Raw genomic sequence first — 15861 nt, forward strand, 5'->3', positions numbered from 1 at the left:
GCTATTTAAGGCTCCTATTCATTCACCACTACTATCTCAGATTGTGATGTCAGAAAATCGAGAAAACATACATAATACAAAAATCTTGCAAAGTAAATTAAAATGGAAATATTTTAATAAAACAATTTATAAAATAAAATCGACTTGTAAAATACACCGAAAATTCTCTTTTTGTTTTGTTAATTAATAAATAAACGTACGTGTGGAAATAAATTATGCATAACCGAAAACAAAATAAATATGATTTAATTTCTTCCTAATTATACAAACAAAAAAAGATAATTTTCCGATATTTTTTAAGTCCGTTCAGTTGCAAATGTTGTTTTATTGAAAAATATTTCTATTCAAATGTAATTTGCAAAATTTTTATTTTCTCCCTTCTGACGTCATAATTTGAGACGGCAGTGAGTGAATAGGAATCTTAAAATAATCTATATATACAGCAATTTTTAAATCCTATTTTTTCATTAATATTTTCAAATACCAGACTTCTGACATAAAACTGACATAATTATAATATGAAGATTTAAATAACTACGCACGACGAGATCCACGTCTTTTGTTTAACGAAATTTATTTACATCAGTTATTTAATTCATCAGGTATTTCTGAGCAAGTATATTTGTTCACCTAAATCGATAATGTCCCGTATTAATCTATTAAGGCGCCAGAACCCAAATATCTCAGGGAAAATCGATCGCTGGCAAATGCATGCGGCAGCGGCGACTATCTCGCACTTCTGGAAAATGTAAACGGGAGGATCTTGGAGATCTCGAGGTTCTGTGGTAGCGGCCGAGTCCCGCGCATCTACTCGAGCGGGAAAAACGTGATCCTGGAGTTCGTCGCTCGCGAGGATGGTACCGTGACCCACGATGGCTTCCAGGTGACCCTTCAAGAGGAACGCGTTTCACGAGAGGTGAGACGCACGAGATGCGAATTCGCATACAGGAGCACCGGGCGGCCACGGAACAACAGGGAGAACATTAGATCTCCGCAGAGCTGGTATCCCCCGGATACCTTGTGCACTTACAAGTTCCTCGGTAGAACTACTGAGAAGGTTTCGATCTATATAAAGATTCTCAGAAATGAGCCCGAACACGAGAAACCGGAGACGGGGAGGCGAAACTTCACTTTGAACTCTTGTCCGAGCAACGAGATCACTGTCTATAACGGAGCGCAAGTAAGCGTAAGCTCTATCATATTTTTATAATTGATTTCTATAATGATTTCTCGCCCTCTTAGAAAGGATTTCTGATAACGAGACAAAAAATATTTTTCTTGACGTATAAACAAATATTTAAACAATATTCTCTTATCGCAACCTTATATGCAATAAAAAAAAACAATATTAAGATCGGATCAATAATTCATATTTTCCTCCCTTAAATTAAATAAAATTATTATTAACAGTAACACACATAATTTAAGTTATATAATTTTACGTTTAAAATAAACGAATAATAATTTAAATTTCCTGATGTAAAAAGTGTAATTAAAAAATATATAATTATAATTATAATTAAATAAAATTATTATTAACAGTAACACACATAATTTAAGTTATATAATTTTACGTTTAAAATAAACGAATAATAATTTAAATTTCCTGATGTAAAAAGTGTAATTAAAAAATATATAATTATAATTATAATTAAATAAAATTATTATTAACAGTAACACACATAATTTAAGTTATATAATTTTACGTTTAAAATAAACGAATAATAATTTAAATTTCCTGATGTAAAAAGTGTAATTAAAAAATATATAATTATAATTATAATTAAATAAAATTATTATTAACAGTAACACACATAATTTAAGTTATATAATTTTACGTTTAAAATAAACGAATAATAATTTAAATTTCCTGATGTAAAAAGTGTAATTAAAAAATATATAATTATAATTATAATTAAATAAAATTATTATTAACAGTAACACACATAATTTAAGTTATATAATTTTACGTTTAAAATAAACGAATAATAATTAAAATTTCCTGATATAAAAAATGTAATTAAAAAATATATAATTATAATAAATTCGGCTAATAAGGAATTAGCGCTGTAATACGTGCGCGATAAATTTCAATATTAATGAATTGTATCTATCATATTGAATTGATAATTTGTATACATATTTCGACTAACTTTTTAGCTATCCTCAGTACGTACAGATGAATCCATGTGATAAAGTAAGCGATAAGACGTATAAGAGATTAGGATTTTTAAAATAATAAAAAACATACGAGTCTAATCTTTTCCATGAAAGAAAATAAAATTTCCTCTAACAACAAGAAATATGATTGTTCTTATTGATTCTATTTTATGATAGATCAAAGAGTAGTTACTTTGGATATGGAAATCTTTTCTATGGGTGTACAAATCGATAAGGATTCATTCCGCGAGATTTTATCTTCGTTGAATTTTTTAATCTCCATTTTACAGGATGTACATAAATTTTAATTATTAATTTTAAATAAATTTTAATTACTGAAAATATGAAAATTGATGAAGGAAAAATGATAAAGAGGAATTCGAAAATTTGGCACACTCGACTCAAAGATTAAAATTCTATTCTTTCTCTCGATCTATTTTTTTTCCTTTTTTTTTTTCTACGAAACAGTTACATTCTATGAATTCACAGGTAAACAACAGCTTCTTAATATGGTCGTATTGTGATGCGTCTCATTGGGACATCAACAATATCCAAATACCTTTGACGTCTACCGGAAACGAACTATTGATCCAGTACTACAGCGCCAAGGGGTCCCACAATGGGCAGGAATTCACTTATGCTATATCCTATCGATTCATCAGGAAAGAGCGGAATTCTATCGTTGCGAAGCACAAATACAAATCCATCTCCCTCAGACCAGTCAACCTATCGGCTCTCAATCTTAACGACACCGATAGTTACGATTGCGACACCAGAATTGGCACATTCAAGAATTGGTTCGCGGTACTGGCGGTCTTCGGTATTGTGTCCTTCATCGGGGCCGTTGTTACAATAGTCGTCCTGACAATTAAATGCTTGCGAATCGGATCCTCTGACAAAAAGCTCTTACAAAATGGGAAACAATGAGGTCGCGCGTACAGGAGTCTTACGTTTCTCAAGCGGCAATTGGAAACAATTGAAGATATTGGAATCCTGTTTGTACAATTGCAATAACGAGCTTGCTTCTTGCAGAAATCGTTAGTTAGAATCTTAGTTAGAAACCTTAGTTAGAAACAGACGTTCTACGGGAGCAGAAGATGGTATTGCAGTATGTATTATATTTAAGAAAATAATATTTTAATTTTTGAATATTTATGAAGACTTTGAAGCGAAACATCATCATCTTTTAAATATTGAAACAATTCCATCTCGGCTAAATGTCCTACTTTGAGATAGAGAAATAGATGAATTGTCCATAAAACTAAAAAATTGTTGCTCTTTTACATTGCTATACAATTTATAAATATTTGTCGAAGCAATTGAGATTTCATTATTTATAACTGTTTCAATCGTAAAATTGGTTACCATACTTTAATAAACTGCAATTTACTATCTTTTAGATTTTCAAGTACCCAATGAAGCTTCCATTTTGGGTAACATACTGTAGCAATAATAAGATTGTAGCATCATTTAATTCAATTATATTATGAAAACGGTCACGCAAATGTTTTAGTCACTCTTATGGCTAGCAATATTTTAATGTTCCAAATCGTTTTCATCTAATCTTTTAATATTTTTAAAATTATTTTTTACTCTAAAGATCCAAAGAGATGAAATATCACCAAAAAATATTTCTTTCTCACCTTGCAAAACATTTAAACAATATGATATGGTATCTGTACATATCTTATATTCTTTTAAGAATTCAATATCTTGAGCAGTAAAATATAGTATTTCAAGTGCTTCAGAAATTTTCGTTAATAATTCTTTAATTTTCAATAATTCTGTCGTGAAAAGAATTCCACCTTGTTATACATAGTGTACAAGAAGCCTTACTTACAATTTTTTTATATTGTTCGCTTGTCTTATTTGAAGATCGATTGTCTTGTTCCATAAATTGGAGCACTTCTTCATAACAGAAAGAGGATATTTTCCATAAGACGGGTTTAACTAAATTAATTTGTTTACATCGGAAGTACATATTAAACTAACAATAAATATATGAGAGCAACATTGATGATGTTTTGGCAAAATATAATAATTTTTATCTACTAATATATCATTCTTACTTAATGGAAGAATTTTATTAATATTAAAAAATTGAACATTAATCTCATCCTATTATAGTCAGCTTCTTCATCATCATTGTTTCTCATATTAATATGATAATTAAATTCTCAAAAAGCTTTTATAAAATTACTACTATTGTCTGTTACCGTACATGTTATTTTTTTCTATATTGAGACCATATTTTTCATGTATTTCATTTAAATTAGCAATCAAAGTGTAATTATAACTACCTTCAAATCGCCTATACAAACTATAGCTCTAAATTTGCGTTTAAAGTTTTAAGGATTTATCCAATAAACCGTTACACCTACGAAACTGCCTAAATGTAGACCATATGTCTGCTGTTGTACAAATATAATTTATTTCTGAAAGTTCTTCACAAATATTTGTCGTTACATTTTCAAATTCAATTTGTATACGTTTAGATAGCATTTCTCTACATAAACAATGTACAGGCATTTTTTAATTATTAACAAGGGAACCGTCGGAGTTGTCCCTCACTGATTTTGATGGGCTTTGGATATACTGTAGAATATAAAAAAATATTAAATCCATATTTCTTTTTTATCAGCGTATCTCAAAGTTTAGGGAATTAAGCATCCCCTCGAAAAGTAAGATTTTATCGTTTTTAGCAAATATCTTCGAAACTATGCGATATATAAAAAAATGTTTAATACAAAAATTTTATGGTATTTTGTGTTCTATATAATGATGTATTCATTTTTCTTTTAATATCAAATTTTTTAACTTTCTCCCAACCCCACTCATTATTTTGCAAAATTAAATTTTATATAAACAAAAATTACAGAACATGAATGTCGAATTTATTCATGTATAATAATATTATGTTTCCACATTTGAATTTTTGGAAAAATCATTCTGAAAAGATGATAACATCGTGCTATAGGCGCCGCGCTGTAGGTAGGTATTGTTGTTTCTTTTCAGTTCTTTTCTGTACTTGATGATTGTGCATATTTTTTTTATAATACAGTAAAAAAAAAATGAATTAATCTTAATGATATAATATCAACTTACTACACGAAATTACAGTATAAGTATAGATGAACATGCATATAACAATAATAATATACATGTATACAATAAGTAAAATAAGTAAGTTTATATTGCATCACATTATTTAATTGTTTGTGATATCTTTTCCTTTTAGGAGGTGGCATCTTCCCTACCCGTATCTATTCGTATATATAGGGGGAAGATGCCACTTTTGCAGGGTATGACACATAAATTTTTTTTAATAATAAACGAAACATCAAAAGTTTAATTCATTAATTTGTATGAATAAAGAAAGGTTGCTAAAATATAAATAATATTGTTATGTCCGTATTTTACCGATGCCCATGGTGTAAGGAAGAGCATGCGTTGCCGAGACGATTAGGCATTCATCTGTCTGACAACAAGATCGTCAGATTTGGATGTAAGCTGTCGGCGAACGAACATATCTCTTGATTGCTTCATCTACCATCTTTCGTGATATTTTTCGTTAAAGAAGTGCGCGTCCGCAAGCGCGACCTCGTCTAAATTGGCCGCGCGGCCGTAACAATATTATTATATTAATTATTATCCACAAATATGGATAATTGATTTGTCAATTTCTTATATATATATATATATATATATATATATATATATATATATATATATCGACTTGTGTCATCAAATGGAAAATCTTCTATAATTAACGTGCCATAAAGTCTTTTTTTTTTTAATTGAATTTCTTACATTGCTTATCTGTCCTTTTTCCTCGCAATGTTGAAAAAAAAAATAAAAGCTGAACTGTGCAAGTTCAATTAAAAAAGAGTTTATAATCAATGAATAATTACATAATATGTACATATTTTGATTAAAATTGTTATATCTATTTTTATAGTAACAAATACTATAAATCATTATTTTTTAGATCTAAAATGTTGATTGGATGATCTAAATGAATACACCAATAATAGCGAGCGCTCACTCAACTGTTGAGTCCGCTGAACGCAGCCATTGGCTGTGTTTGGAAATATCATTCGAGTGCCTCCATGTATCGTTTTATCTTTATTATTTACTCAATGTTAAACAAAGATAAGATGATACACGAGGGTACTCGGTTGATATTTCCGAACGCAGCTTATGTATGTAGTAGTATGTATGTTGTAGATTGCACTAAAATCACATCTGCCGAATTTTCCATAGGTTTATTTACACCGTGTTTCAGTCCCTGTTGTTCTTTTTAGTAAATTGTACTTGTTAGGTAAACTGGCAATCCACGCATGTGATTGGGTAATCTTGCTACTTACTTAACAGGTAAAATTCAAAAGGTGGAACAACCAACCTTCAAGCCCACTTTTTTCGTGTCCGGCTGCTTGAGTTTGATCTCCTTCTTATTATTCCGTGCACGTAACTAATCAATAATCAATAAAACAGTAATTGTAAACGTAACGTAGATTTTCGATTAATCGCGTTGCTCGATTTGTTCGTCCATAACTATAACAATCGAGCAACGCGATTGGTCGAAAACCTGTTTACTGTTACGGAAAGTGTGTGTGATTAGCTTAAAACGTGAAATTACAACAGCGGATCGCTTCTGATTGGTTACGCAATTACGCAATACTTGATAAATACATCTTATGGCACTACCGCTCTCTGAAGAAGTGTTAACTACACAAGAATATCCACCTTTTTGCGGTGCTTCTGATCTTTTATATTTTCGAAAGTGCTCTGACCAAATGTAGCAATATCAAGCAACATGTAGCAAACAGTAGCAAATATGGCAATAAAAATGCCGATCGGAATGTGCCAGAAACAATGACATCCATATTGAATGTTAGTTCCTCATTTCCTATGTCATAGCTATGTGGGCGCCACAAATGCTGGTAACAAAAGAACCACGGCAGTTTGATGGCCCTGGTCACTGACAAGATATTATTAAAAATCGTCAACTTTGGGTAAATTTTCGGCGGTATAAAAAGGGCCCTAAGGGCCCGGAGGTAATTAAAGAATGCTGACATTATCAACAATTAATATAAATTTGCTATTATTAACACAAATATTTGGTTCATACATTATTAAATTTATGATTTTTATTACATGAATGTTCCATAAATAAATATGCATTCGTAAAGCTACAATATCCTATATATTGCAGAAAAATTACAATTTTTTCTCTGCAGTTATTATCTCTGTTGATAATCAAATTTTGACAACAACACTAAAATCACAATTTAAAAGAAAAATCGAGTATTATTGAATTCTAAATGCATAAATACGTCTATTAAATTAATAAATCATAAAACTAGTACAATATCATCAGTTTTTAACTCTTAATTACTTCAATATTCACAAGGACGCGAACTCCCGTAAGGATGTCGGTCTTCAATAGTGTCTTGTCGGTGCCCTAGTCGTGCTCTCTTAAGTTTCTCTCTGGCGGTACTTTAGAAATCTAGTAACTTTAGCCATACGACGACAGGAGCGCCACTTGACGGCCGCCTTGCTTTTCACGCCTGCGCACTGCCGCGTACTTCGCAGTTTTCGCAGTAACGTTTACCGGCACGCACGCGCACGGTGCATGTGATTCGTGCGAGTGTAACTGTATGTGTACATGCGAGTGCGAAGGTTACCGACTGAAGTACTCGCGAGACGACAATACTTGGCGTGCGGCGACAGCTAGTAAGTAGTAATTCCTCCGGGGAAGAAATTTTCCAGTGACAGCGGAAGAACGTGTCGACACAACGAAGGAAAAAATGTCCGGTACGGGAAACGGCGGCGGCGATGCTGCCAGCAGTAGCAGTAACAGCGGCGGTTGCTGTTCGACGATTGTAAAGAAGCTCGGCCTGCGACCGGTCACGCGGTGCAACATCGCCAAGTTCTACGCGCCGGCATTCGGCGCCGTCTCCTACACTTCGATGTCCATCAATGTCATGAATCCGAGCCTCGTCGTCAAGTAAGCTCCATTTCTTTCAATTCAACACGACGATGACGAGTTGTCTGTTCTGTCGTCTCTTATTACGTAACTGTATGCAATTTGCGTAAATATTACGACAGAAAAATGTATCTTAGATTTTAAATTTTAATGAGTCGCAGAATGTAAATGATGTGAATTAAAAGAGAGATTATAAATAGTACCATTTCTTTTTTTTTTTTTCAGAGTATTCCCAAAGAAAGACATTACAAATTTCTTACTGGCTGGCACTCTGATTGGTACTGGATCATACATTTACACACGCGAACATATGAAGGCTGCACCACAGTCTGTGAGAATTCTATACAGGTAAGATTTCATACTGGTAAGATTTCATACTGGTAATATACAGTGTCTCACAAGAATGTATATATCATAAATGCTTTTCATTTGATGACACAAGTCGATGCATCATTCTATTTTTCTTGATATTCAGTAACAAAGACATTTGTATCAATTTGTGTTGCTAAATGAGGAGGAGAGCACGTATTGTTGTCAGAAGTGGGATTTGAACCTACGCTCGTAGAAAGGACCAGACAGCCCCAAACTTGGTATTGAACTGAGAAGATATGAATCTCAAGTCTGGCGCCTTAGACCGCTTGACTGATAAATATTGTTGTTATTATATTTTAATTAATTGCACTGCTTAGAAGTTAAAAAATTATGACCTTAGACTGAGTGGTGTAATCTCCTAATACGAATTTATTTGAAAAATGTTGAGCATTTATGAAGAGAAAATTTCATGGAAAATGTATATATATGTACAAAATTATTAATCACTAAATGCTAAGAAAGAACGATGTTATTTTCTATCACTAAAAAAAAAAAAAACACGCACAATGGAGACTCTACAATACTCAATGACGAAATAGGCTATTGGATTGTACTTTAAAGTTATATATACTTTTTTAAAAATTCTCATAAATCTTGTACAGATGTATATATACTCTTGTGAAACAAATTGTACATCCCTTTTGGAATAGAATTGAATTATCTCTTATTGTTGTCGCATTTACTTTTCAGTGCCACTGGCGCGGTATTATTGAGCCTAGGATCGGTCTTACTGTGGGCAGTGATACGTTCCATAGTCCCACCAAGTCCAGTCTGCTGTACATTAGCTGGCATCGGCACTGGAGTGGCGTTTTTGAAAGTTGGCTCCAGTTATCTCGAATTTGTGGATGGGCAAATAGCGAAAAAGTAGGCTGTTCCTATATGCTTTCTGTTCTTTTCTTTCCCATCTTGGATTTTTCTCGAATTGTTGCGGAATGAAATTGTACTACGTTGAGCAAGGGACAGCACTTTTTGTGTATTACATTTCGAACGCGACTCCCAAATCGACGAGTCTTGTGGAATTTTCGTTTCATGCGACAGGAGATTACGGAGAGCGATTCAATACTTGATTCATCGGAAATTTTTTCAAGTGCAAATTATGTGTAAGTAATGTTTTTTTCCGTCGCGAGTTTTATATACGCGCGTTTTTTTTTTCAAAATAAAAAAGACAAAATAGAGAATGGATATTCGAGTGCTTTCTACTTGGTAGCACAAATCGATACAAATGTCTTTTTGTCTTTGTTAGCCATTGAATGTAAAAAAAAAAATAGAGGAATGATGTCTGTGTCGATTTGTATCATTAAATGGAAAGCACCCGTTGTATTGATTCCAAAAATGTGAATTGTCGTATCGCACAAAAATGTGATATCGGCGATTCTAGCGTTGAAGAAGGCTTTACCTGGCAGCGAAGTATTCATAAACTATCGTGCGCTTTTTTCTTCGCTCATTTACGCATCGCCGACACGGTGAACGGCATTTTATAAATTGTTTCTTAAGATATATATTGCACGCACTTTGGGAACTCAAACGAGACCCTCGTAATCTGGTGTTTATGGAAAACGAGAAGTATGAGCATCGTATGTTTATCGACAACGTGTTTTGTAAGCTGCATAAGAATGCAATCATCATATGTAGATAACTGTCACCATAAATATATGAATATACGAATTGTGACACGATAGAAAAAAAAGGAATGAAACATACGAACGATCTCCTCACCTGCCTGAAATCCATCGATGTCTATTTTGCATTTCTAATTTTTATTCTAAACTAACAATAACTGTATGTATTGTTAATATTTAAATTTTTATACTTCATATTATGGATGCTATAAATTCTAACAATAGCAACATGGTCAATGAGACAAAAACACTGTTACACTACATTAATCTTGGTTTAAAATTTATCGCTTCATTGCGTAAATGTGCACACAAAAAAATAATCTACTGCTAAGAAAAGTAAAAAAAATGACTCAATTTACTTTTTTTTTCTAAGTTATCTTTACAAAGATAATAATCTTAGAACATAATTCATAAAATTTAAAATATACTTATTACTGTAAAATTTAAAAATTTATATATTCAAAACAAAAACTTTTCTTTTGAACAATATTATAAAATTTTATCGTAGAAGCGATAATGTAATAAGCAAATTTGTTTTAATTGAATAACCATTATTGAAATATAAATTTCTCTTATTAGATTCAGAATATATATTTTGAATAAATTTAATACTTATGATGAACTTATACTAGATTTTTGGATATATAAAACAATTGTAAAATAAATAATTAATTTTTAAATACAGTATATATTTTTCTGTGTGTAGAAAATATCTAAATGGCGCATAATGGTTTAAAAAATGAACTCTCAGTTAGTTCAATAATTGAAAATAACTTGAAGGTGTATGCAATAATTGCAAATTTGTTAGAACTTTTCTTGTTGTCTCGCTGAAACGCGTCTGTTTCTTCAAAACTATTATCGTTTATTTACGCGTGCTAATGCACCCTCGTACGATTATGGCGAGCATCGAACCAGATAAAAGGGGGTCTCAAAGTAATACAAATAAACGCAGAGTGACTGGCCGCGATACGATACTTTGTACGAAGCGCGAGTTAATCTCACTGTCGTTCGATTTTCAATGCTCGTTGCTCGTAAGTAACGCGAGAACATTCTCATTAAAGTTTGAATTAATTAAATTATTTATGACGATAGATAAACAATGAAACTGCGTAAGTATCGCTACTTTCAAGATCACGTGGGAAGCTCATGATACGAATCTTCGCTCTTTGAGATCATGAAGGATTAAATTAAACGCGATTAATTTACGGAAATTCGAATCTTAATGTCTCATTCTGCGCAACGCATTGCGTTCGATATGTCCTCTGTAACCGCAAAAATACGATAATTTATCTTGTTAAGACGACGCTCTGTATGTCGAGAGTTGCAGATGGGAGCTTTTTATGGAGGGTCTATATACAGGGTGTCCAAGAAATTTATTCTTTTATTTACGCCGGTATACTTTTCACCTAATTTTGAATAAATTTTCATATCTTTAAAAACAGAATTTTCAAATAAGAGAAAGAATTCTATTTTCGATCGGAATGGATCTTGATCCTTAATAATTTGTGTATGAATATATTATTAGGTAAGCATTAAGATCCGCTTCGACGGAATATATTTCTCCCTCTTTTTTTTTTTATTTGATTTATTTTTATTAGTCCAATTTCTACTTATAAAAATATTGTGATATCGTTTTAGCAAATGATCGAAAATAAAGAATGACTTTTTGGGAACTAGGCTGAACAATTAAAGCTTTACTTTATTTTTTTTTACACTTTAGAAAACGAGGACACCCTATGTAACCGCGAACGTTGGTCGATCGCTGCATGGTGCAGTGTGCTTCTTCGCGTGTCTTGTTCGCGGCCGCTATTGTTTCGTCGCACCACAATAATGACACGGCATGCTTTCCAACAGTAACCATTCTCAACGCGAAATCCAGATGACGTTTACGAAAGCGTTTTTGCCTCGTGGAGAAGTGTTTGAAGAGCGTATTTTATATGCGTTTTTCAAGCGATTTATTTTTACTACAATCACTTTCCAATCGCGAGGATAAACTCTCACTAGTCTTGAAATAATATCTAGTCTGAAATATTCCTTTTTAATGTAAAAATAATAAACATTCTATTAATTTTTTTCCACAAAAATGTAAGGAAAGGTAAAATTTAGGAAATCACAGAGCCTAAAAGATCCGCTAAAAAAACTTCGCATTTCCGATTAGGCATAAAAAATATGACACAGTTGTAAAAAATATCTGTGGTAATTTATTAAAAGTTCTTACTATAAATGCGCATGGCCTGTTTGGATTCGTTGAATAATTAGGAAATTGAATTGGCTCCCATAAAATGCTCAGCATCCCTTTTTTTTTTTGTATTGCTATCAAGAATTATTTAAACTCTGGAGAACGCCTTCATATCCTATCAATAAATACTTTAGATACTAGAGTATCTAGGTCTTGAAGGCACTTAAATAATCATGCACTACGGACTTAACTTATTCTCTATTACGTAATCTAAAAAAATAAACTCGGATACGATATATCGGTGCGGGAACGCTTTTTTTTCTGATCGCGATTTTGTGTGAGAAATTCTTCAGGATGTTTGTCGCGAAGTAAGTCAGCGAAAAGATCGGAAATCCTGAAAGTTTGTTCCGTACGTCGCGCCGTTTCTCAGTTAAAGCAACAATGCAAGACACCGTCTTATCGAACATAATGAGTTTCCCGCTATTTGCACAATGTCCATTAGAAATATCCATCTACAAGTCCATCTGATCGGTGTATAGTCACACATTAAAAGAAATTAGGTCAACGCTGATCTTCCTCTCATTTTAATATTTCATTTTCTTTACTAAATAATTAAAAAAAAAATGCGAAAAGAGTCCCCTGAGTAAAGGCATCGTTGCCATCTCGAGATCTTCGAGTCTCCCGAGAGATCTTTGTTACGCTGAAATCTCTTGCTGAAGAGAATTCAAAATAAATAACAATAAATAAAGGGCAAAGTAAGAGTGAAACAGACTCTTACTTTGCCCTTTATTTATTGTCATTTATTTTGTATAGGAAGCGAATTCAGTCGTGGAGATCGGAACTTACGGGAACCCAAAGATCGGTCCCCTAACTGCGCTGAGGATGTAATGGACTGGTCTCATTTATATCATTCCTCTGTACCGTCGTCGACGGCATCGTCGAGGACGAGAGGGCATTGGTGAGGACCTCGGCGATGCTGTCGGTTACTTTGTCGATCATCCCTGTGACTACGTCGTGCTTGTGATTGTGATCATGATCATGATCATCTTCCTCTTCTACCTCCGTATGGTTGGGCGAATTGCAATCGTGCGAGTGTCCATGGCCACCATGCGAATGTCCGTGGCCGCTGCCATCATGTGAGTGGGAATGGGCAGCTGTAGACAGAAAGCGTAGATGTTTGAGATGTCACGCGATTTTTAAAGTACGCGAGGGGATCTGTAAAAAGAACTGGCGGTTCATTTTGCGAAGGTATACCTCTCCAATTGCGGAGGTGAATTATAGTAGAATAATTGAACTGTTTGCGTTCACATATAACGAATTTTGCAAAATTTTCGTAAGTTAGAAGAGGTGTAGATTCTTCTGTTCCTATTTCTCTTTCTCTATATTTGTTATTAATTACATTTATTAGAAGAAACAATTGAATTTTAAAATCTCGACTTTTTAATAAGTTATTTAACTTCGTTATTTGACTCTGTCAATACATTTTGGAAATACATTTCTGAAAATAACATTTCGTGAATTTAATTCATTTTAATCACGTTTTTTTATGAGATAACTCGGTAACAGTAAGAGATTAGTTTTTATTAGCTTAAGAGAGAAGGATAGTTCGTCACAGTAAAGTCACAGTAATGTTTAACGTTATTAGGTTTAAGATTTTATTAATTATTGGAGCTAATAACATGCTAATAGCAATGAATTATAAAATTTCCTTTGAGATGTTATATTTCGCGACAAAGTTATATCATAACTTGAGCGTGTGTATGTTGCACCTGATCATGCATCGTTTCCACTGTCATCACTCGTCGAGCCTTCCGTAATTAATTTCTGCCTGTGTGTGTGCGTATATATATATATATATACATACGAAATTCTCCAAACGGCACTCAAACACTTGACGGCAATTTTGTCATCATGAAATACGTCAAACGGTTGAGAAAGCCGTCGAAAGTCGGTCGGATCGTCCATCGACCTACCCGTCCTGGGTCATTGCCATGGGTGGAGAGAAAGCCTTGGGACTATAACCAGATCCCTTATGAGATCAAGATTCGTTTGTCTGTTGTCAGCATGACAGTGTTCATACGTCATTCCAGCACTACACGTGAAACCCGTGTGTGCCTTGGAAGAAGTGGGTTGTTTCCGTATGCAATTTGCCAATCATGTGGCAGCCCGACGCGACTTGTGTAAAAGTTCATGTTTCGCACAGACACGAGTAAGAATAACGAGCTCGTATTTTATGTAGGATAAATGCTCCAATAGACCATTCAATGAATAGAAAGGCATATAATCTAATTTCTTCGTATTATAATATTTTGCTTCTTATAACATCATAAAATATCCGAATTAATAATAAGTACTTTATATTTTATCACACTATTTTATCAGAAAAGTTATACTATATTAATATTCCTATAAAACCCGTATTAGGCTAGAGATTGAAATTGAGACTGAATTTGACCGTAGCGAAGTTTTGCTAAACTTGAGATTGGTTTTCTTCCTTCTGATTGGTTAATTTCAATCTCAACCTCAATATCTGGTCTAACACCGGTTTTAGATTCTTTTTCATTTATGCACTTTTATGATATTGTTTCACAAGATTATGATTTATTAATGCATCCAGTTTCTTGCGTCATTCAGCTTTAGAATTGAAGCGGAACGTTACCTCTGCGATATCTCGATTTCGCGAATCTTTCGTACTCTTGCGAGAAGGTCAAGATGCAATTAAGATTGCGTAACAGATGACATCTGCAGAGATATTACGCTCCATCTCTCCCACCTGTTGTTACTTTTTCGACACTTATGTAATTTCTTTAACGTTATTGGATGCAAAGTAATAATGTGTACGGCACGCGTGCAAAGAACCGATATCACGTCAGTGATATTATAATTAAGTCTCGACTTCGTCGGAAATGTTAAGAATTAATGGAATGTGCTACTGAGCGAGAACGTTCCTACAAAATCTTTGCCTTTCCTACTTCAATTCGACCCTGACTATTCAGTTATAAATGTTGTTTACCGGCTTATTATCTAATGTTTAAAAATATTAGATGCTAAATAAACATCTAATACAACATTTACAATTGAATAGTCAGAGCCAGAGCAATCTGGAGTAAAAGAAGCAGAGTCGCTCGTCATAGAAATTCTCACTTAGTAACTCATTTCATTAATTCCGCCCATTTTCGACGAAGTCGAGATTTAAGTTTTAAAAGTGGAGACGAATGCTCTTGATTATGAAAAAAAAAGAATGAAATAATTTCAAAGTGAATTTGAATTAGGAATATTTTTCACGATCAGCACGAATTACTTTCTGCTCCTGCTGGCATTATGAATTCGTCAATTTTATCCAGTCACTAACCGTACTCCACTGGAATCATGATAAAGTGGCGTAAACTATCAGAAGTAAACAACTGTTATCGGCTGGTATTCTGTGTCAACAAATAATTTAATTCTCATATATACACGTACATATACACATATCTGCCTGATTCGTATATCAATTTTTTTTTTTAAACAAACGTATAAAACGTCCAGATAAGATTTATTTT

The 15861-nt window shown here is 33.1% G+C and overlaps 3 protein-coding genes across 4 annotated transcripts in view; 2 read left to right on the plus strand and 1 right to left on the minus strand.

The window, feature by feature from the left end:
- Window positions 1-3368, plus strand: part of LOC108748872 — a 14101-nt gene extending 10733 nt beyond the window's left edge. For both annotated transcript variants that reach the window (XM_018487260.1, XM_018487259.1), the window contains 2 exons: window positions 665-1180; window positions 2650-3368. In XM_018487260.1, coding sequence (XP_018342762.1) covers window positions 665-1180; window positions 2650-3087 — 954 coding nt within the window. In that variant the 3' untranslated portion in view covers window positions 3088-3368. The remainder of the gene's footprint in view (window positions 1-664; window positions 1181-2649) is intronic.
- A 4390-nt stretch (window positions 3369-7758) lies between these two features.
- Window positions 7759-10445, plus strand: LOC108748874. The gene is made up of 3 exons (XM_018487263.1): window positions 7759-8170; window positions 8375-8497; window positions 9212-10445. Exons 1-3 carry the CDS (start codon window positions 7971-7973, stop codon window positions 9387-9389), a joined length of 501 nt encoding a protein of 166 aa, XP_018342765.1. The 5' UTR covers window positions 7759-7970; the 3' UTR covers window positions 9390-10445.
- Window positions 10446-12318: 1873 nt separating this feature from the next.
- The window catches only part of LOC108748974 (protein zntB-like), an 8648-nt gene continuing 5105 nt past the window's right edge, over window positions 12319-15861 (minus strand). Inside the window, exons 3-4 of the mRNA XM_018487431.1 lie at window positions 13145-13473; window positions 12319-13046 (exon numbers count right to left, since the gene is read on the minus strand). Coding sequence (XP_018342933.1) covers window positions 13187-13473 — 287 coding nt within the window. The 3' untranslated portion in view covers window positions 12319-13046; window positions 13145-13186. The remainder of the gene's footprint in view (window positions 13047-13144; window positions 13474-15861) is intronic.

This window comes from Trachymyrmex septentrionalis, unplaced genomic scaffold, assembly GCF_001594115.1.
Source record: "Trachymyrmex septentrionalis isolate Tsep2-gDNA-1 unplaced genomic scaffold, Tsep1.0 scaffold25, whole genome shotgun sequence".
In the NCBI taxonomy this organism is placed as follows: Eukaryota; Metazoa; Arthropoda; class Insecta; order Hymenoptera; family Formicidae; genus Trachymyrmex; species Trachymyrmex septentrionalis.

Excerpts from the sequence above, each read along its gene's own strand:
- LOC108748874 (XM_018487263.1), top strand. The coding sequence starts at position 7,971 with ATGTCCGGTACGGGAAACGGCGGCGGCGATGCTGCCAGCAGTAGCAGT. Across the intron at positions 8,171-8,374 it reads AATCCGAGCCTCGTCGTCAA|AGTATTCCCAAAGAAAGACA; the intron begins GTAAGCTCCATT and ends TTTTTTTTTCAG. Across the intron at positions 8,498-9,211 it reads TCTGTGAGAATTCTATACAG|TGCCACTGGCGCGGTATTAT; the intron begins GTAAGATTTCAT and ends TTTACTTTTCAG.